This window comes from Ascaphus truei, chromosome 21 (genome assembly GCF_040206685.1).
Source record: "Ascaphus truei isolate aAscTru1 chromosome 21, aAscTru1.hap1, whole genome shotgun sequence".
NCBI classification, from domain to species: Eukaryota; Metazoa; Chordata; class Amphibia; order Anura; family Ascaphidae; genus Ascaphus; species Ascaphus truei.
Genome location: NC_134503.1, coordinates 14,458,744 through 14,481,749, shown reverse-complemented (window position 1 = coordinate 14,481,749; position 23,006 = coordinate 14,458,744). Strand labels below are relative to the sequence as shown.

General features: G+C 41.3%; 2 protein-coding genes across 3 annotated transcripts in view; one reads left to right on the top strand and one right to left on the bottom strand.

The window, feature by feature from the left end:
* Positions 1-217: 217 nt before the first annotated feature.
* Positions 218-23,006, bottom strand: part of DPP7 (dipeptidyl peptidase 7) — a 33,637-nt gene continuing 10,848 nt past the window's right edge. The window contains exons 6-12 of one of the 2 annotated variants that reach the window (XM_075579061.1): positions 18,892-19,058; positions 18,132-18,192; positions 4,910-5,028; positions 3,975-4,131; positions 2,313-2,377; positions 1,660-1,730; positions 218-1,037 (exon numbers count right to left, since the gene is read on the bottom strand). In XM_075579061.1, coding sequence (XP_075435176.1) covers positions 875-1,037; positions 1,660-1,730; positions 2,313-2,377; positions 3,975-4,131; positions 4,910-5,028; positions 18,132-18,192; positions 18,892-19,058 — 803 coding nt within the window. In that variant the 3' untranslated portion in view covers positions 218-874. Of the gene's footprint in view, positions 1,038-1,659; positions 1,731-2,312; positions 2,378-3,974; positions 4,132-4,909; positions 5,029-18,131; positions 18,193-18,891; positions 19,059-23,006 lie in introns of those variants that run through there. The other variant, XR_012789621.1, reaches the window with a different exon arrangement.
* On the top strand, positions 5,830-15,027 carry LOC142472190 (kelch-like protein 9). The gene is made up of 4 exons (XM_075579064.1): positions 5,830-7,219; positions 11,246-11,498; positions 12,410-12,570; positions 14,295-15,027. Exons 1-4 carry the CDS (start codon positions 6,173-6,175, stop codon positions 14,667-14,669), a joined length of 1,836 nt encoding a protein of 611 aa, XP_075435179.1. The 5' UTR covers positions 5,830-6,172; the 3' UTR covers positions 14,670-15,027.

Sequence of the window (23,006 nt, the reverse complement as noted above, 5' to 3'; positions counted from 1 at the left end):
CCCTTCTACTTTACAAAAAGCACTAAACTTATTATAGATCGAATAGGTTCTCAATGCTATTTTGGTGAAAGTACACCTTCCTTGGATTCACATGTCATCTGAGTTCATGCATTTCCAATTAATCAAAGACAAGAAAATGCTAAAGCACCTCCCCGGCTGTGAATAATGTGAAGTGTAAACACTTCACCCAGTGCCGTCATTATACTAAGTCTTGCCATTTGTTAAAAATACTTTTATTTACACATTTGTAAATTGCACAATGTGAACACTATTGTGCTGACAAGTAAACTCAAATAGTAGCTGGATGTTAAGTGAGTGATAAGTGGATAGAGCCTGCCCTGTGTAAAGGAGGAGGGCACAGTTACAATGGAGTACAAGTGGATCATTTCAAACAAAACATGTCTGTTTCATGCGAGTCAGACCCTTACATGCAGCAACTGATTAATAAAACCTAGCAGCTGTATTTGTGTATTATCTCTGCCACTCCACAGAACCAAACTCCAAGAGCCGGCCTTGCACCCACCATCTGTAAAGAGGCGCTGCTAATCGAGGTATGCAAAGCCTTCCGTGACCAAAGCACCTACAAAGCATAGTTCTGCTACGATCTGTCACTCGCTGCTACTGAAACGGTCTGTTTTCTATCCAAGATTGGAATTTTTTAGTGCTGTAATTGGCAGGCGAGTGGGGGGGGGGGGAAAAGACACTCCTTTGCAGAAACATAATTGTTCAATGATGCCGATAGTAGCACTGTATCGGTCATGAAGAAATATGGACTCGATATATTACAAAAAATAAAGAAGAAATAACTTCCATTCTTCACATGTCATGGTCACTCTTATTGTGCTTGGTGCTGATTCCAATTGGCGGTACTGCCTTACAGGTTCGGTGGCTGCTTGTTTTGTGGGTTACCCCCAAACATTCCCACCAGCTTCTCCCAAGCATTTTCGACCTTTGTTTGTTTCACCCATCTGAAGATGATGTCTGCTTCCAGATTGCGAGCGTTTCTCACTGCCTCACTGTCCACTGGGTTATGGCTTCTGAGGGCAACAAAGAGAGAGATGATTAAATATTAAGGAAAACAAGTACAATACTAGCAATGCTCCCAAATTGGCTTCCAATTTACTAGTGAAACTTTTACAACCTACTTCTGTGTACCAAAGGAGTCATTTGGTCGCATCTTTTGATAAAAATATAATCCAAGCCTGCTAAATGTCATATTATGCATCTTGTTTGAGGGATCTGCAGAGCATCTGTAGCCTATATGGTGTCCATGCAAGGCATTTTAAGTAAGCAAAAATAGAAGGCAATATACCAAGGTATGCCATACTCTGTACCTCATGTTAATGCTCACTCTCTTTAATGCATTCTGTTTGCTTCCTAGTGGTAGTTGCCCCTATAAAAGACTACCTGTTTCCCATGAGAAGTAATTTTCAGACCTACTCTACAGCCTTGTGGATGAATAATTGTCACTTCTGGTTTAACATAGTATTTCTGTCTTTGCTATTTCATGAAATTAGGGCTAATGTGTATTACAATGACAAGCAAGACCATTTTTTATGCAATACGGGGAACGGGCTGATTCTCAAATCACATGACATCATTCAAATATATAATTCTGACATTGTCTTCGGCCTGCCTTTTCTGTACCCTGATACATACCTCAAGTCCAGCTGCTGAGCTGCTCCCAAAATGTTGATTCCGATCAGAGTAGAGCTGAGGTTATTCTTTACCTGAGCATAAGACAATTACGATAAGTTAGACACGGAGGACCAGACCGTATTTACAAAGCCCTCTACTGCTATAAGGCACCTCTTACTGTGTTGTCAGACAAATGATAGCCCAGTCAAGTCAATGTCTTCCAGTCTTGGAAGGGATATTATAGCAGGAGACGGCTCAGTAAACATGGGCTATAATCCTTCAGCGATGAATTCCTGCTAAATTTCAGCAGATGTAATTTTAAATGTAAAAGGTCGAAAAGTAGAGACTACAAAGTTCAAATTATGGCTACTAACATGTGAAGAAAAAAAAAACCCCTCAATGAAAAGTGAGATTGGGTAGATTATGATATTAATTTACAATTATTACATTCATTATTCTTCAGTTCTCTTGGCATAAAACAATGAGGTATTTTTCTGCAATTGTACAAACGTTATAGGGAGTTGGTATACTTTAAGAACTCTCAAGTACAGTACTGAGGTATTAAAAGAAACTGGACTGCAACATTATAATTCAAACCCGTTTAACAGTGGGCCAAACTATTTTTTCTCTCCCAATTTAAATAAATGACCAGTTTACACCGCTCATCAACTTACACCACAATTGGCCCATGGATCCAAAGCTCCGTTTGAAAAGATAATGTTGCTTCCTGTCTTCAGATCTGAAAAGGAAATATTGTGCATTGTATGCTGCTATACGTTATTATTGATTACATTGGCATGTGCATATATGTAATAATAGTTTTTGGCCTTGATAAGACAACTACCAAGTCATGTATAGCAATTGATTACGCCTTTCAGAGATGTTTGCTGTGCTACAGGGGTCTACGTAGTAAGCAGGAAAAGGTAAAGAAGGCAGAGCACGTAGTAAGGCAATATTGGAGCAGACTGTGACGGTGCTAGTCTCCAATCAGGAAGCGGACCCGCAGGGCTGAGGTAGGGATGCCAATTAACCGACCAGAGTCCTGTTACAGTATCCGTAGTCGGTAAGCAGGCAAAAGGTCAGGGCAGGTGGCAGTGGTGAAAAATCCAGGCAACAGGCGGAAGGCAGCGAGGTCAAGGTCACAGTCCGGGTTCAGCAACAGGAATTCCAAATGAACAGGGAAGCCACAGGAGTGGCTCACAAACAAGGAAGGCTTCGCAACAGGGGAGGCACAGGAACAAGGAAGGCTCGGCTATTAGAACCCAAGGTGGCCAGGGAAACATATACAATGCTCAGGCAGGGGCTGGAAAACACTGGCTGCTATTTAAGCCCTTGAAAAGGTGCAGCCAATATAGCAGGCTGCCAGTAATCAAAATGTCCACAGCAGCCAGGTAAGGGCGGGTTCCAGCCAAAGCCTGGACTGGAACCCTTACACAGAGAAAGTGTGTTCTGACACATTGCACCAGAAAGTTACAGAACCTTCACCTTGTCGTGTTTCGATGCAGATTGAAGGGTGAAACTGTGGCATGTAGAGGAGCAAATTCCTCAAAGTGCAGGTATCCTCTGGGGCAGAGGATACAAGGTACTCACAAGCTCATAGTGCAATTCTTCATTTATTGTGGCACTGAAGAACAGGAGAAAAACAACGTTTCAGGTGCCACATGGACCCACCATCACTTGATGAAAGGTCCATATGGGACCTGAAACATAGTTTCTCTGTTCTTCACTGTCACATTAATGTTTCAGGTCCCATATGGACCTTTCATCAAGTGATGATGGTCCATGTGGCACCTGAAACGTTGTTATGCCTCTGTTCTTGGCTGTCCCAATCAATGAAGAATTGCATTATGAACTTGTGAGTGGAGCTTTACTTTGTACCTCTGTCCTAGAGGAGACCGGCACTTTGAGGAATTTGTCTATGTTGTGTTGGCTGCACAAGCCGGATTCTCCTCGCCTGAGGCTGTTTCCCCGCACTTTGGAACCACATGTACAGGATCACTATTTAATAAATCAGACTGTGAATCAAGTAACATTCTTATTAGTTTCTTCTTTTAAATTTTTTTTAGTACATAGTATTGCAAGGATTTGACTACAATCAAAAAGAAAAAACCCTGATTATCAAGCAAAAACCCCCCCCAACCCGATTATTAAGCAAAAAAAATACCTTTTTGTTTAACAACTGGCATTTCTAAATGCATGGGTTTTGCATCAAAATTAACAGCCAGCCAATAAAGGTATTATCTTCAACTAATCGCTCGTTGGGTTTGTTTTTCAGGCATTATCAGTGATTCATTTAGATTTGAACAGGGAGGTCGAAGAATACAATGGTTCATTACCGGTGCCCCCGAATTCTGTTTTCAGCCAATCTAGTCTTGAACGGACCTGCCATCTGTTGAAACAGTAGTGTTCCCTCACTGTGTCTGTGAAAGGGATGGCGGGGAACATGTCGGTTATGTTGTTACTTGAAAACATAAATGCTATTTCTGTGCAGGTCTGGAACAGAGAGGGAGTGAAAATAATTTAGTTTCCTTTATAGAAGTTTAAATGTTATCTTAGTTCAGGGCTCTTCAACTAGTTTTCCAAAGAGTCCGGGCTAGACAAAATTAAGGAGCAGAAGGGCCACAAGCTGATTGTAATTTAATTTGATACATGGAAAATTATAAGCTGTAAACATTTAAAAGCGTATTAGAACATCTGTACTATCTACATTTACTTAAATAAATTACAAGTGAGTTTCAGTGGAAGAACCTGCACTTAAGATACTTGAGCAACTAGTATGAAAGTCCAAGGGTCACACCAAAGTCCTTTGTGGGCTGGATTTGGGACGCGGGCTGGCAGTTGAAGAGCCCTGTCCTAGTTAATGCTTTACAGATCTCAACAAATACATGATGAAACACAAAAAACAACCTGCAACATTAAGTGCAAGAGATCTGTGACAACACTTTTACTTGCCTGAAAGTGTTACTACTGAATCAATACAATCCACTGGACTAAAACTGGACTATGTAGACTTAAGGGGGCTATACAGATACAATTTATATCAGCCTGGATGGCTGCTTGGAAAATAAAGCACTGTCTTCTGCAGGGAGAGGCTGAGCCAGTCCTTTGTAAACACAATATATCACATCTCTTTAGTGTAGAGGTTGATCATACCTGTTTTATTCTATATATACTATATAAGAATATACTTGCATCATGTCAGGGGTGGCACTGGCATGTTATAGCTATTGTTACAAGCGCCCCAATTCTCTACTAGGTCAAGATGTTCTACCTGATAGTCCCAAGCTATAGCATCTGACCCAATGCCACATCCGGTGGGATCAGAGCACTGCATAAATTGATTGTGCAGACTGTAGCAGGCAGTAGTTCCGGTTGCATTGTAATATATTCCTGGAAGACAGATGGAACACTTGCAGCAACACACGTGGCAATTTCTCAAGGTATGCCCAAAATGTCCTACCTTCTATCAAGTTCAAAAACGTATTCCCTACACCGTCCCCCTAATCGGCTTCATTTTGTGAACAAACAAGCATATAAAAATCGCTTGTTTTAATGGTTCAATTACAGTACTTTTAAAAATGTTTTAGTCTCTTTACCAAATAATTATACAATATCCATTATGCATTCCTTAGAAACCCATATATATTAATATTGTTGGTTGAGTTTGCAAGTGTTTATGTAAATGAAGACCACAAAAATGGAGAGAAAGAAGTGGATATGCCCCTTTGGCAGCAAAGAGGTTAAAATAGGAAGTGCCCCCATATGTTTAAGTGTTATAGTATGTATTACAATGTATCAGATTACATAGAAAAGTGAGTGTTTAGAAGGATTAAGCTAATCATTAACCTGCAATAGTGGCAAATCGGGCAACAATCTCACAAACGTCTATTAAAGTCAATAGGAGTTTCCATAGGCTAGTGCCCCGATCAGCACTATCACAGGTTAATGAGTAATATCCAAAGAAAGGTATAAATTAATTTTCACTTCACTTTTCAATGCATCTTTTAGATAAATTGCACATACTGTAGAGGAAAAGAAAATTGCAATTCAAACAAGAAACTAGTACTGTTGACCTGCCTTATATGACATTCCTTTTGTCTTTGTAATAGCCATGCAAGCCTAGACTTGCACCTATTTACTACCTGACCCTGCTAAATCAATCAGGCATTTTCAAAACAAGCAACAGGGGTTATTGTGTTTCTGTTGTAAGGATTGGTGTGCAAGAACATTGCCAAGCACTGGAGATCTGGGAGATCGGAAGAAACTGTGAAGCATTCAAGGGCTGTGACCTACCAGACTAATCAGACAGGGCACAATATTTCTAAAGCAAACACATGCAAATGAGTAAATCTTTTGTTGGCTTTTACAGTACTGGTCTGTTGCATTCTGTCAAACTGGGTGGATTTAGCTTCCTTGAAAAGACTGACAAGTTATTCGGAGCACCGTGCAAAAGAGCAAAGAAGGGGTCTGAATTGCTTAATTTTCCTCCTTTGCTAGTGTGAAGGAAATTCTGCTGGCACAATATTAAGGATCAATGTATTCCAACATGCAGAATGGCTCTGATATCTACAGCTTTACCTCTGAAAAGTATCCGGAGAAATTGCTTGATAGAATCTGCCAGATTCGTTCCCAGAATGCTTTCTGTGATGTTACATTGGAGGCTGATGGAACCTTATTCCCTGCTCATAAGATAATACTTGCATCAGCTAGCAATTATTTCAAAGTGCTATTTGATTCTAAATCTGATGACACCATCAATCTCAGGGATGTAAGTGCTACGGGACTCAAGAATGTTCTTGGTTTCATCTACTCCAACAAGCTGGATCTATCCCTGGAAAACATTGAGGACACCTTAAAAGCAGCAGAAGTCCTGCTAGTTCGTGAAGCAATAAAGCTGTGCTTTCAGTTTTTAGAAGATGGTCTGACCCAAAACAACTGTCTGGGCCTCCTGAACATAGCCAAACAACATGGCCCAGAAGCACTAAAGGAGAAAGCCATTGGATGTGTGGGTCACCATTACAAACGCATATTGGAGCATGCTGAAGAGCTGAATGAATTGGATAAAGTTGCACTCTGTGAAATATTGGATAGGAAGGATGTCCCAGAATACAGTGAGCTGGATTTGTTCAATTTTGCAGTGACTTGGTTGCAACATGACAGTTCAAGGCTCAAGGAAGCAGGGGACATACTGAAGAGAATAAGGTTTCCACTGATCTCTCTGGAAGATCTCCAAAGATATGTAAAGGAAATGCCAATCATGAAAACAGACTCCAGCTGCTTCAGGTACCTGCAGGACGCGCTAAGCTATCACACCCAGCTGCATGTTCAGCCTGAGCTTAGCTGGGAGAACACCTCAATCCGCTCAAGTTCAGACAAGTTGCTGGTTCTCGGTGGTAGGACCACCGACAACCAAGTCTGTTGCAGTATGTGGGTTGGAGACCAGGGTGGCAGTACTTGGGGCAAACTTGGAGAGCTCAGCACTCCAGTGTACAATCACTGTGTGGCTGTCATTAATGATTTCCTTTTTGTTATTGGAGGACAAAGCAGATTTGACCCATCGGGCAAACATCCGTCAAATGAGGTAACAAAATGATACCCGAATTACATGCAAGAAAATGTTTTAAAGCAGCAGTTCAAGCAATATCGTACGTGTTTTTTTTTAAATAAATCAGTTCTGTACTATGAGAAAATACTTGTAGCATTTAAAAAATGTTTTAGGAAGACATTTTATAATGTTTCTAATGTAGGAAGCATTTCCAAAGTGACAGCCCCCTTCCCCTTTCTGATAGTCTCTGGCTCTTGAGACCCGCCCTCTCTAGCAGTGAACCAATTGTATCTAGTAACTGCCTAGTCAATCATATTCCAGGAAGCACTATTGCCCAAAATGCTGTGCAAGAACTGAATTAAATAGCCCAGAGCAAGCGATTGATTACAGGAGAACGGATCGATCTGAAGCTTAGCTAATCACTTGTCAGTGTGCAGATTGTATTTATGCACATATTGAATGAGAAAAAATATATATATATATATATATATATTAAAAAAAAAACCGGCAGCTAGAACTGCAGCTTTAATGCAGACATTATAGGGACTCTGCTAATCCAGGTGAATAGAAGTTTCCCAGTGGGACATCGCTTCACTGAAATATAGAAATATTGTAGCTTGAAGAGACCAGGTTCAATAAAAAAAGTTACTTTATTTCAACACCACATCTAAACATGGAGACCACCTATGCGTTTCTCACCATTCAGTACTTTGTCAAACGTGTAGGAGGTCTCCATGTTAGACCTGTTGTGGTTCAAATAAAGTAACTTTTTTTTATTGAGCCTTCGTCTCTTCAAGCTACAATCTTTCTAGTTTTCACTGAAGACGATGCCTCTCGGTGGAACTTCTATTCATCTGATTACTGAATCATGCATCAGGGAAACGCTGACTGGAGGTACGGAACTGCGGTACTGAATCACCGAGGCATGAAACACAGAATATACAGCCAGGGAAGACAGTCGGATAAAGGTATATGTTTACACTATTAGTAGTTTATGACATGACCTTGGCTTATGTGTCATTGCTTATAGTTGATATGGATTTATATGTTCAGTGCCAAGCACCCTCAATTGAATACTAAATCACAGGATGTTTGTAATTCACACGGTAACACTGCTTTCTTTATTTTTACTCTGCTAACAGATGTGTCGAAGGTCCTTCTAGATGGTTACACTGCTTTCAAACAATAGTTAGACGTGTGTAGAAAATAGTATTTCTCAGAAATGAAAACTGGATGAAAGAGAGTAGTTTGTAGGGGTACAGCAGAAAAAAATAGTTCTTTGTTTGTCAAATAGCAAGGTCTGCACCTTACAGCAAAAATACTGCTTGTGCAAGAAGATTCCAAGGAAATTACTGTCCAAGAAAATATGAAAAGACAATTGTGTTACCCACAGTGGCGCTTTAACCAAATCTGTGATATTTCTTATAATAAGAATATATACAAATATATAAATTAGAGTATATAAATGGTGATATTAGTGCTTAATTCAATTGATATCGGTGCATATAATCACATACAAATAGTGAGGTGTAAAATACAAAAAAGGAGTGTTAATCCAAATACAAACAAATGTGATTTGCAGCTGAAACCCTATTGTAGATTGCTTTCTCAATCCATACTTTTCTCAGATGTCCAGGTTTTTGGGGGGCCGTAGGTATTTGTGAAAGTAAAACTTAAAACAATAGTGCAATATTTTGTAAGATGATTTTTAGGAGCTTGTTTCTCCAAAATCCAACGGAGTTTGTACCAACAGATTTCCAAATCTTTTAGTGCATATCCCAATTAGTGGCAATGTAGTATCTTTGTGGTGCTGTACCCAATGTATCCACAGGTGTAGGGACCTTCGTAGAATAAGGTAAAGAGACCAGAGATAGTGTAGACTGATAAAAGCTTTATCTATAGTAGATATATGGTAAAACACACTCACATGGTGTCAAATCAAGGTACGCATTTAGATCAAATATCTTGCGCAGGCAGCTGGGATCCGAAGTGGTCGCCTCACTCTCCTCCTCAGCTGGGCACACGTCGCCGAAGCACGGAGACAGGCAACACGTGCCCAGCTGAGGAGGGAAGTGAGACAAACACTTCGGATCACAGCTACCTGCCCAAGATATTTGATCTAAATGCTTACCTTGATTTGACACCATGTGAGTGTGTTTTACCATATATCTACTACTAGCTGAGAGACCCAGCGTTGCCCGTGAGTTAAATTTCCTGCTCCCTCCTCTCCCCCCTATTTGTGTGCTCCCCCTCTCCCAGCCCCCAGAGGGAAGGAGGGACAGTGGACAGGAGGGGGGGGGGGACAGTGGACAGGAGGGAGGGGGGGCAGTGGACAGGAGGGGGGGACAGTGGAAAGGAGGGGGGGGCAGTGGACAGGAGGGGGGACGACAGAAGACAGGAGGGGGGGACAGTGGGAGGTGAGGTGAGTGAGCGCTGGGGAGGGAGGTGAGGCCTTTTTTATAAGGGGGCTGGTAGCCATGAGTGTTTATTATAGACAGAGGGTGGCCCTCACCCCACACAAAGCATGTCCGCCCACTCTGTCTGACATTGACACACCGACTGGCTATGTCTGGATTCTGATTGACCCCGCAGCGCGGGTAAATCCTGTAGCCTCTCTGATAGAGGGAGCAACCGTCACGCGCCAAGGGGGGGAGGGGGGGAGGGGGGCAGGGGGTGAGCACCCGGACAGTGACGGGTCTTTGGGCGGGAAAACACGCACCTGACAGGAGCTGGGCGGGAAGAGACCGCCTCAGTATTGGCAACGCCGCCATCTTGTGTGACCTTACGCGAGTGCCCAGCAGAGGGGGTGAGAAGTAGTGAATAATTTAACAGTTGAGCAGAGCGCATAGAGATATGCCTGTGCGGAGATATGCTGTTGCGGAGCGCAGATAGAAAACGGGACATAAATAATTGGTAAGTGCGTAGGTAAAGCAAGAAATGCACAGCGTGGCTGGCGGTGATGATTTAATGAAAATTAATAATATACTTTACACAGGATGGGGAATAAATAGAAAACGGGACATATTGTGAAAGTGGCCATTGAATGTAGCGACACTTGTGCATGAGCGTATAGAGAAAGGGACATTTGAGAGGAGCGCATAGAGATATGCATGTGCGGAGCGCACATGTCAGTTGGTGTTGCGGCCATTTTAGAAAATCTTAATGAAACAGGACATATTAAAATGTTAAGTGTGTGTGTGTGTGTGTGTACACACAGGGGTGAGCGTGTGAGATGAACTTACCAAGGACTCTGCAGGGCTTCTTTGGGGGTATGCTGTCAGTGCAAGTGTGTGACAGTGAAGTAGGTGTGTGTCAGTGATGTCAGTGTAAGTTTTGGCCAATGACAGTCGTGTGGGCGGTGTGTGTCACAGTCGGGGTGGCCACGGACCAATCACATTCACCGCAGCTAGTACCAACCTTTGATTTTATATATTAAGATAGATAAATCTTTTATCAGTCTACACTATCTCTGGTTTCTTTACCTTATTCTACGAAGGTCCCTACACCTGTGGATACATTGGGTACAGCACCACAAAGATACTACATTGCCACTAATTGGGATATGCACTAAAAGACTGGGAAATCTGTGAGTACAAACTCTGTTGGATTTTAGAGAAACAAGCTCCTAAAAATCATTTTAAAACATACTGCACTATTGTTTTTATGTTTTCTTTTCACATATACTTGCACTCCCCAAACAACCTGGACATCCGAGAGAATATGAAACATCTAAAATATGTTTATATGAGAAGTTCAAAGTTTGATCAGCTCTGTAAATCCTACAGAAATGTAGACTTGTTGTAGATTGTCATACCTTTTAATGGACCAACAGGACCGCTCATTAAATATTAAATAGTGTACAAGGCGTTTGAAACCTCAAGTGTACTTATGAAGAAGAAACCTGCAAGGTTTTCGAAAGTTCTCATGTTGGTCCATTAAAATATATCTGAACCAACAACAAACCTGATATGAAAAGAAATGTGTGTGAAATATTACCAAAGTTTTCCTTGGATATAAATGTTTAATTTGAATTTCAGATACCTATAACACTCTTTCATTCAGGTGTTTCGTTTTGATCCACGAAATGGATCTTGGCTACAAGTTGCAGGAATGCTGGAGAGACGGACACGGTTTCATACCGAGGTGATCTCTGATCACATCATCGCTGTTGGTGGAGGGACCTTACTAGGACACCTCACTCACACAGTTGAAGAATACCAGCCATCTGAAAACAAATGGGAATTCACAGCTCCATTCCCAATGGCTCTGGCAGATCATGCTGGCACAACCCATAAAGGCATCCTCTACATTTCAGGTGAATAATGAAATGTTTTCTAGAAAAAGAATATGCTATATAAACTACTAAAGCTCTCGCATTTACAGAAATAACATTGTGTGTTCCGACACGTAGACCCTTGCTTGGTTTCTTATGTTGGATTTGTGCAGTGTCACCACTTTTTACGTAAGACACCATTGTAGTTGTTTTCAAGAGATCAAAAGCCACCGAGCGTGGTTAGTAGAGGCTCAGACGTTATGAGTGGAAGAGGCTCCGATATGGAAAGATTCATAGAATAAAATAATTTCTGAATATAAAAGTTTCCAACCTATTTAACAACCAGAATATTCAGGCTTAGAGGTAATGAGGGACAATGTAGAAACAAAAAGGTAAAGTGGCTGCTCATTGTTGGATGGAGCAAACCTCGGGTTGCAGTATGGTCCATCCCAACAGCTAATCCCATTAGGTTTAAGGGTGGGGATGTTAGGGGGTGTTACATAGCGTGGAAATTGGTCCAGCCGCACAACTGGTCCCAATGGGGTTGGAGGGGTAGGCGTTGGATGTTAGGATTTTAGTTGCATCATTCATGAGTGAGAAAAGGCCGTATTTTGGCGGTATTTCGGAGGTGGCAGGACTTTGTGAGAGATTGAATGTGAGAAATAAAGGAGACATCAGGAGTTCCCTAGACAGCAGGCGTGAGGTGTTGATGAGATTGTGGTGTTCTTCTTGTACCGTGCTGCGGAATATGTTGGTGCTTTATAGATTAAAGGATGATAATAATAATAATATTTACTAGTTCAAGAACAGTAATAAGCTACCAGGCTACAAATAATTCTTATTCACATTCATAACTCCAGGGAAATGAAGGCCATGAACTATTACGCTATGGACGGGTTAAGCAGCTGGTCATCAAAACAAGTGATATTTAATGATCACTTTTTTGTTTACAGGAGGTTATTCCACAGGTAAAACTTTAAATGATGTATACAGCTATCTCCCAAGACTCAGACGCTGGGTCGTCAACCGTGCCATGATTTTTGCTCGATGTGACCATGGAATGGCTACCATAGGAGATAAAATCTTCTGCGTTGGTGGACGCACGTTAAATGCGGTAAGCAGGCAGGATGCAAGGACACTAACAATATCTTTACATCTATTACATTTTGGCTTTTTTTTATTTATTATAAAAACTTTAAATTGGGGGTGAAAACCATGGGGGGAGAAAAAGAATATACAGTGTAGTTTAGTAGTTCAAGGATAGAGTTAGTATTGATCATGGGTATAGAATACACTCTCAAACATCCATGTTTGTTTGGCCTTCAGAAAATACCTCTAGGTGATTCGAAATATGAAAAAAATTAGAAAGTGCATATAGTGTAACAGAGTTAATAGGCCCATGCATACCGGAGTTTAAATATGCCTGTGCGTCACCCAACACCGCTATAGGCGAAACGCATTGGGTGATCGCTTTCTCATCCGAGTCGACCGCAGAACCGGAAGTGAAGTCAGAGATTGGAAGTTCAGGAGCAAGTGCTGGACGACAGGGCTTTTGAGTCTCAGCAAGTTGGAATTTTAAACATTCTAAGAGGGGATAATATTATTATATACAAATATATTTGGGGACAATACAAGGAGCTTTCAAAATAACTATTCATTCCATGAGCAGTACAAACGACACAGGTCATCCCTTAAGGCTGGAGGAAAGGAGATTTCACCAACAACAAAGGAAAGGGTTCTTTACTGTAAGGGCAGTTAAAATGTGGAATTCATTACACATGGAGACTGTGATGGCAGATACAATAGATATGTTCAAAAAAAGGTTGGACATCTTTATAGAAAGGAAAGGTATATAGGGATATACCAAACAACTAAACATGGGAATAATGTTGATCCAGGGAGTAATCTGATTTTTGGAGCCTCTAAGGAATTTATTTTTCCCCTTTTGAGATATCATTGGATGACATTTCACTAGGGTTTTTTTGTTTGCCTTCATGTGGATCAATATACTATAAGTACAAATATAGGATAAGTATCTGTCATCTAAATTTAGCATAGGTTGAACTTGATGGACATATAACTTTTTTCAACCTCATCTACTATGTAACATTTTTATCTTTGAGAGTGCAATTGTGTTTAAAGTGCATCAGCATATTAAAACTCTGTTCCGCTATTTTCTTATTCCCAATCACCTGGAGGTGTTTTTTTTCTTCTCAAAATCAGACACACATGGATGTTTGTGATATCTTCTAAGTCTGTCCTTGAACTACTACACTATATATTTTCCTTGGTTTTGCACCCCCAATTTTGAGTTGTTGAAGTTTAGACTGGCAGGGTCTGGGCGAGCAGTAACAAAAGGTAGAACATTTTTTATTTTTGTTCATTGGTTGCACTATTAGGACTAGGTGTTATTAACAAGGTTCAGTGTTTTCATTTATTTCCTTGTACACAAAGTAGAGCTTTTAATTATGCTAGGGAAACAAATGACAGACAGGCGCACTAAGGGACTATTGTCCCTTAGTGCGCCTGTCTGTCATTTGTTTCCCTGTTTGTGAGCTCCCTTTCGGGAGGGGTGTGTGGGGGTGTGTGGAGTGTACAGGGGAGGGGAGTGTATAGGGGGTGTGTGGAGTCCCCCAGACCGACGGCAGCAAGAGGGACTACATGCAGTGACAGCCCTAGCGCGGAGTGACACTTCTGTTGTTCTTTTAATTATGCTACTTATATTAATTTGCATTTTTATCAAATTAATCGTAAATAGTAAGCAAATGGTTTATTATTTAACTAAAATATTCTCTTTCGTATGTTGACATTTCATAAGTGTGTGCATATTTCCTCTAGGCTAAGGAGTGGATTCATGTAAATGAAACCGAATATTACTGTCCTGCAACAGATCAGTGGAGCACGCTGAAGCTTTCCCCCTTTGACTGTTGTCAGTTCAGCATTGTTGCTCACCAGTCCAAACTGTATATTACTGGAGGAGGCTCTTTAAGACGCATGAACAAAGAAGATGGTGTGTTCATACATGACCCAGACGCAAAAACATGGAAAAAGGCAGGATCATTGCCTCAGCCGTTGGTGGATCATGCCTCATGTACTATTAAACTGTCATGTCTCATGCTAAATAAGCTTCATGGAAAAGAAGAGAAAACATCCTCTGGTTCAAGCAAAAAGAAATCCACTCTGAATTTGTTTATTACGGGAAAACAGGAATAAGACTTTTAATACTGGAAAGGCAAAAGGTACTGTCAATGTTTTTAAAGCTATTGTTTTATGCCCTGGAGAAAGATCATCTATTGCTTTCACCGACTCATTATTTGAATGGTGCATTATTTCAATATGTTTCTTTTAATAACTACCTTTATCTGATCCCAATCGAATAAATATGGTCACATGGAGATGTTCTGTACCAACGGGTAAGGTTTTTAAGTTAATTAAATCTTTTGGACTTTTTTTCTTTGGATTAGTATCCACCAAAGTGTGATTGGGAATGTCTTACTGTTTCTTAAATCAGTGTACTGTATAGATTGAATTGGCAATTATAGTTTCCCAAAATTAAACACAAGCCATTTAACCTTTCGTTAAATTTATCATGGTACATAAATCAGAACAAAACAGTCCTTTATGACACAATTCTCCATATGGGTCTGGATGGGCTCGCGGACCACTATCCCACCCATAGTAGCACTGCTCCTAAATGCAGCCAGTAGGTGTGTGCCAACCAGACCCTATTTCTTCTACAATTCTCCATATGTCCATTGTGCAGTTTTAAAGGGCTAGTGCCCCACCTAGTAGAAAGGCTAAGGCTACGAACCCAGTGCCTGCGCTGCACGTGCGCCTGCGAGGCTGGCAGCGCGTGCAGCCGAATTCCCTGGTCTGCAGTGAGCGGCAGGGGGAAGACAGGGGGGGCGTGACAGGGGCACGGCCATGACGTCGAATTGGCTAAACCGCCGGGGGGCGTGGCCTAGTGCTCCATGACCCATGTCCATCTCAATTTTCGTGTCTGGAAGAAAAACTCACCGCACCGCCCCCCCCCCCCCACTCGCAGTGGGCCCGGCCCCTTTGAGAGACGGCTCTTGTCCCCGATGTGGTATTGGATTGAACACTTGAAGTATTACAAAATATATATGCCTTGATGAATGAATGTCATCTTGTCTACAATCAATGTAAAACATCTTTGAGCCTGCTACGAGTACCCACTGCTTATTCTGTACAAAATATAGATGCTACTAAATGATTTTCTTTATTCAATATAGTGTAACACAATGCATTAACTTCCACTCAGTCGAAGTTGATCGTTAACAATGTTACCCCACTTCTTACCATATTAACTAAGAGCCTAAATTTGAAGACAAAATGATTAAGATAGATAACTTTCTTCTTTGGAAGAATCGTAATGTTTTTCAATCTGTCCAATGTTTTTAATGTCAAAAATGAAATAAATCAAAGAGATGGACAGTGTTTGGTGAGAACTCAAGGATGTCTCAATCATTTTGAAGCCTGTGACATTCAGCCAGGGGCTTTTCAATTAATGTACTACTATCTTGTTTCTTACTGTATATAATCATTATAAAGAAACATTACAATTAAGGAACACGGTTTGCATGGAATTTGTTAGGTATGTGAATATTCAAGCAATCTTTTTTTACAAAAGTCTTTTACAAACACTGTTTCCTGGGCCACTTATCATCGGAGACCCGGGTGTCCCTTCATAATTTGCAGGCTGCTCTGTGCTGCTGTCTGTGGCTTTTCCATCTGTCTATCAAAGTTTGAGAATAAAGTGCATTTATAGATATCACAATATTTCTCTCTATCTGATATCTCTATCTTTTCCTTCCCCCCACCTCGTTGACCATCACCTCATATCGGTCATCACCAGTTATTCCTCTCACGCTGTTCTCCTTGCTACTCTCATGACCTTCATTCCATTGGCCTCTTTGCTCTGGAATCTACCCTGAACTCTAACCTCCCTTCTCTTGTCATCCTCAGAACCTGAGAATCTTGTCAAATCTTATCATTCTAACCTCTCCTACATACTAGATATAAATGCCGCTTCTCTGCTATGTCACACCCTCCCCTCTAACCAGCGGCCTTGGTTAAATTTACCAACTCACTCCCGTTACATTTGCTCCCCAGTTGGAATCTTCAGACTCATGCTGATTTTCTTCAATATACATTTCTTATACATATACAGTATGTACGTCTTATACATGTTTTAACTCTGCCCTCTCTAATGCCAAACACTACTACTCCTTTATTTCCTGTTTGAATCCTTCCTCTTACCTTCTCTTCCTATTTTCCAATCCCTTCCTTCACTTCTACTCAAGCCTTTGCTGAACATTTAAATACAAGGCAGATTCATTTCACAGAGATATTTTTTTTCTGTCTCTTCCTCCTTGACTCAGGTTCTACCTAAACATCCTTTTACAGGGTTGAATGTTTCTCAACTGCTTTTCTCTCCTACCACTTTCCCTCTTGAGTCTCTTCCTTATTAGACCTCTTGCTCCTACCCTAGTCCCTATCCTCTAGCACTTTCCCCTCATCCTTTAAGCATGCAATTGTCAGACCTATTCTCAAAAACAGCACCCGTGACCCTTACATGTCTGTCTTTTTGCCTCCAATATGAGCACCCTCTTCTGCTTCAGATTCTACACGCTCTTGGTATCCATAAGAATGCTCTATCCTGGTTCTCCTCATACCTCTCCCACCGTTCGTTTCTCTTGTGCTAATAGATCTTTATCCCCTGTTGATTTGTCTGTGTGTGTGTACATCATCGCTCTGTTCTGGGACCTCTCCTTATCACTCTCTACGCATCACATGACAATGTTGTAAAATAATTTGGCTGTAGATTTCACCTCTACACAGATGAGATGCAGACATATCTATCTATACTTACCTGCAATCAAACAGCAAGTCTGGCTGCCTCTTTGCTATATCCTCGTGGATGGTGCTCAGCTACCTCAAACTTATATCTAGAATGGATTGCCTTATATTTTCATCATAAATCTAGCCCAAAATCTACACCCTACTGCTCTTTCTCACTTTAAACCTTTTCCCCCCTCACTGCCCTTACCTGTGGAACTTCCTCATATTCCATATACATCAAGCACATGCTCGCTCATCCTTTAGGTAAAACTTAAAACACAACTTCTGAAAGGCGCATTTCAATAGGCTGGACATAGCCCTACAGTCACAATTAACAACTATTGTGATCCAGTGCTGCCATCTACTGCACTTCTTCGCCTACTGTCTCTGTGAGTCTCCTAACATACCACTTAAATGGTATGTTTAAAAGGGCAGGGATATCCTTAACTATTGTCTGATTTTATATTTGTAGTATTTATCGTATTTTAATTTCCTGTATTGTATTGTCTCTTTTTTGTAAAATGCTGGCCAATACAATTAAAAATACACATGCACACATGCAATACAGCTACAGTCTCCATGACCAATACAGCTCAGCATGTGGACAGGAATAAACGGTAAATCACAATGACCTAAGAAGATTTGTTCGAACTAAATATGTCTGTTTTTGCATTGTGCTATATCTATAACCTGACAGCAGATATGAATCACTTGGACCACCTAGTCTGCCCAGGTTCCTATATATTGCAAAACCGAACTCTGGACAAGACTGTTTTATTATCAATTTCACAATGAGTACAAAATGTAACTTACCGATGGCATCTCTTAAACCTTCAATGCGGTCCGCATTCAGGAGCAATCGTTCACATGCAGTCTAAAGAGAAAAAAAGCTGAAATGGTGTCTATTAACTTATTCTCTGCTGGAAACCACTGTGTTTCTTTCAAGCACGATAAGTACTAGCCCCAAATGGTATTTTTAAATGCCTTGTGGCATCCCTAAATTTTATGTACCCTACTCCGTATTTTTAATGAAAGTGATTTACATTTGAAATGTGTCATTTATTCATGATACGGGCTTCTCACTTTCTGTGCAAATAACTTGTATTATTAGCAAGGTTCCCACTGCTTTCCAAAGGAAGCAAAGTTTCAATGTAAAAGAGGGGCCTGGAAGATGATTTTAGAAAATGCTATTAAACTTAAGATGCATTTTTCAACTATTTAATATCCAATTGCTGCAAAATAGGCTGCAGCTGAAATATATTTTCATATTTGCCAATATTTAACATTTACAATGTATTTGTACCCTTAAGCAGTAAATTGTACACTGTGTATTTTATACTGTGTTCTTATATTGCTGGTACAGCAGATCATTTTGTTTAGTAAGTGAATTCAAATCTGAGGCACTATAAAAAGGTCAACAACGTTTACATAGTCAAACTACATTAAGTGAGAACTACATCAATCGTTTATATCATACTCTGCCTATACACCAGCTGTCTGATTTTGTTATTCAATGCATGGAAAGGTTAATAAGGAGAAAGTGTATAAAGTGTTTCTCCTGTAAAGGTCTTACCTTGATGGAGTATGGAGACCAAAATCCCATTTTATCTGTTTTAAAAGGATAGTTCATCACAGCTATTGCGGTTAAGGCGTTTCTCACAAATTTATACAGCAGGTAAATATCGTCCTTGTGCTGAAGATTCTCACACATGCGCATTCTAAAAGTAATTGAGCGGAAATCTGCAAAGGACAAACACTACAAATTGTTCATGTATTTTTGTTTCCCTTAATGCACTTCGATGTCCCCAGTATTATAGGCCCGGTAGATACATGAACCCAAAAGTTTGTTACTATCTCTGGATTGGAAAATCTTACTCTGCTCAGTAAAGCTGCGGTCGGTATGTCCATTAAAATAATTCTTGTAGGGGCGCATGCGTGGCGCAAACCTACATGGTAGCATAAACCACGAGCTCCGATCCACACTGGGCTTTAAACGCATTTAAAGAGAGGAAAATCAACATTATCTCCCCCAAACCAAGAGGGATCTTCCTCTCAAAGTACTGTGGCCCCAACAATCGGTTGACAAAGTGGAAGACTTCATGGGTCAATGGCTGACAAAAACCCTCCACGACTTTACAGAGGAATCTTTGCGACTGAATAGATGCCACAGGGACCTGAGAGCTAAACCTAGACCAGGAAAAAGACCCTGTGATGTGGGTGCTAGATTTTATTACCAGTCTAAGGAAGTATTTTGTGCAGCAACCAAAGGCTCAGGCGACCTGAATTTTGAAAACTCAGTCCTACACGTTTTCACGGATCTCTCTCCTATCACGCTCAACCGGAGACGAAACCTCAAGGAAGTAACGGCCAGCCTTCGCGCGGCAGGGATTAAATACCGGTGGGCCTTCCCCTTCAGGCGCCAAGTGATGAAGAAAGGTAACATTCTCACCATAAAATATCCAGAAGAGGGTCCGATTGTTTTGAAAAAATTGGACATAGCCTCCCTTCCTACCCAGGCTCCACCAACAGGTCAATCTGGTCATTGCCAGAACCCAAGTGGGCCCGGAGCGACACAGACCCCTGCAACGAAGATCATTCCTGCGGAGCCCAAGTGCAGAACTCCACGGTGAAAAGGCAGTAGACGTACCAGTGATGGACCATTTCCCAGATGATAGCAGATCCAACCGGACCTCTGCGGACCGGATGATAAATGACATTCATGATGCTTCCCTGTAAAATGGGAGTTGCATCCCACTTGTAGACCTAACCAGCTACAAAAAGCAGCACAGACGAACACGGGCCATCCAGACGGCACAGTCCAGTGATATGATGGAGGGCCCCTGGGCCGAGTAAAGAGTCCCCTACACACCATGGGAACTAGGCGAGCTCCCGAGATTGTTTGCTGGCCGACAGGAGAGCCCTTCCACACTCCTGCCAATTTTAGAGAAATTGTGGGACACTTTTTGAAACACTCCGATATGGTCCTGTGCGATATACTTTTGCTACTTTCAGAAGGAGGGAGCCTTCGCCTCCCCCCCCCCCATGAACATAGCCAAACTTGTATGGTCTATCCAGTCGCCGGTTGTTTGGGGGTGCCCCTCCCCTCCCGGGGTACTGTCTTGTGTAATATATCTCCCCAAAGACCTAGTTATTGTTATAGAGGCCTTTCACAAGATAGCGGTCTTCGGGGGCCCTCCAGAAGAACTTTGGGCAAACATTGCTCTCTGTTTAAACTGTTGTTAAAAGTATTTTCTACTAACAGGTGATATAATACGAATAATTAAGGTTAAAAATAATGTTGATATACGTTGTGATAATATTCAAAGTTATAAGGATATATATAACAGGCAGTCCAATTACACTTTATTTCTGGCCTCGCCTGAGATCGCTAGCCACAAGGAATATAATGTGAGACTACAGTGGTCGGGCCCAGAACCGAGCTCAGTTGGCGAGTGAAATCGCTCGTTTGAGGGGCGGACGGAGTCTCGGGGGAGGTTTAGACGAGGACCTGATGGTATGCTAACTAAAATGTCAGTATAAGCTGCCCCGTGAATACGGAAGGAGTCTGATCCAGAAGCCTTCTGTATACCTAGCTGTGGCTGCAGAAGCAACCTGATAGTTGGCTGCCTTTGGGGCCCCTCCCCCGGGAAACGGCTAACAAAATAAGTCCAAGGAACTGTTAAAAATATAATTTCACCATTAAGCATTTAAGTACTAATAACGATTGTTAAAATTGATGTTGGTTTTTATATATAAGGTTTTAGATCCAAGTTGATATAAGTTATGTAGTAATGTTTAACTCTAAGCTAACGAGAATGAAGTATGAAAATTCTATTGCCTAGGGAGGAGACGTGGTGTGGCAGCACCGGGTTCATGCGGCACATGACCTCAACCACCTATCGCCAGAATTGGCGTCGAAGCCCTTATATCCCTTTTTTGTTCTCCCTCCTCTTTCCTCCAGTCCCCCAGTTATGGGCTGAGCAACAAGGGGTCTTAACCCCCATGCCAGCTCCCTTGCCCCTGTTCCACCCCAACCCCTACCTACCCACCCACAAGAGTACCATTATACTAAACAGGTCTACTCCCAACGATTACTCACCCAGTCACAAGGAAGTCACCAAACGACCTAGAAACAAATGACCGTATAATGACCATTAAAATAATATCCCAAAATGTTAGTGTTTAACTGTTCAAAAAAAGACGAATGGCCATGAAAGATTTCAGAAGAGAAGGAGGGGATATTATCTTACTCCAAGAAACCCACGTCAGAAATACCAATACTCCCAGGTATTTTGACAAGGCTTATAGGAATATTTTTCTATCTAGTGCTCCAGAAAAAAAGAGAGGGGTGGCAAAACTTGTAAACAATAAAATCCCCTTTAATGTTAAACATAAGAGACTGGACAAAGACGGTCGATACCCGATATTGATAGGAGACCTTCTAGGCAGAGAAATAACAATTGCAAATGTTTACGCCCCAAATGACAACAGAGCAAGGATCTTCAAATCCTTTTTTACAACGCTAAGAAAAGTAGCAATAGGCCAGGTTGTATTGGGTGGAGACTTTAATTTGGTATTAGACGAGGCAATAGACAGATCGACCACCCACACTCTCCCCTCTAGCTCTGGGAGACGCTCGGAGGTGAAAGTCCTAAAAAACGAACTAGAAACCTTACAACCAGTAGACAGATGGAGAGAATTTCACCCTCAAGAAAGGGACTATATGTTTTACTCCCATCCCCACCAAATCATACTCTAGGTTGGACTATATTTTTGTGAGTTCCAGATTGGTCCCTCGACTCTGACACAAAGATTCACAGTATAACGGGGTCTGATCATGCTCCAGTGGAAATAACTCTAGATAAATTAGATATTAGATCGACGGGACCCCACTGGAGACTGAACAAATTATTATTACAAATTCCAGTTGTAGCCAAAGATATAGGCCGAGAACTAGTCTCCTTTTTCCAAATTAATATAGGGAACGTAACTTCCCTCTCAACAGTGTGGGAGGCACAAAAAGCTACAATAAGAGGGAAATTTATAGCAATAGCCTCCGGTAGAAAAAGAGAGAGAACTACAAAAATACAAATCCAAGCTAAAATAGACTCCCTAACCGCAATTCATAAAAAAAAAAACACTCTCCCAAGACTCTGGAAGAGCTAAAAGAAGCAAAAGCAGAACTTAATATTTTTCTTGTGTCAAGATGATGTTGCAAGTTCTTCGGGGCAGGGACTCCTTTTCCTAAATGTTACTTTTATGTCTGAAGCACTTCTCCCCTTTATGTTTTATTTATATTATTTGCTATTTATATGATTGTCACGTATATTACTTCTGTGAAGCGCTATGTACATTAATGGCGCTATATAAATAAAATACGATAAGATTCCCAACAAGCTCTGAGAAACCCCAACCATTACCACATATTTTTGTCACAATTGAAGTAGCTTTGGGCATTTTTGTTTTTTGCTATATAAATAAAGACATACATACATGTTGCAGGTTACTCTGGCAGTAAAGAAGAAATGTGTCTGTCGTGCGCTCAGGGGTGCGCTGTAGAAGTGCCAAGTGGCTGTGACTGAAACGGGGGGAGGTTCAGCAGGGATCGAGCAGGTAGTGTATGTCAGTCCTGGAGATATCAGTGACACTGCGGTCACTCTCCAATATGGACAGCTTCACAAACCTCAG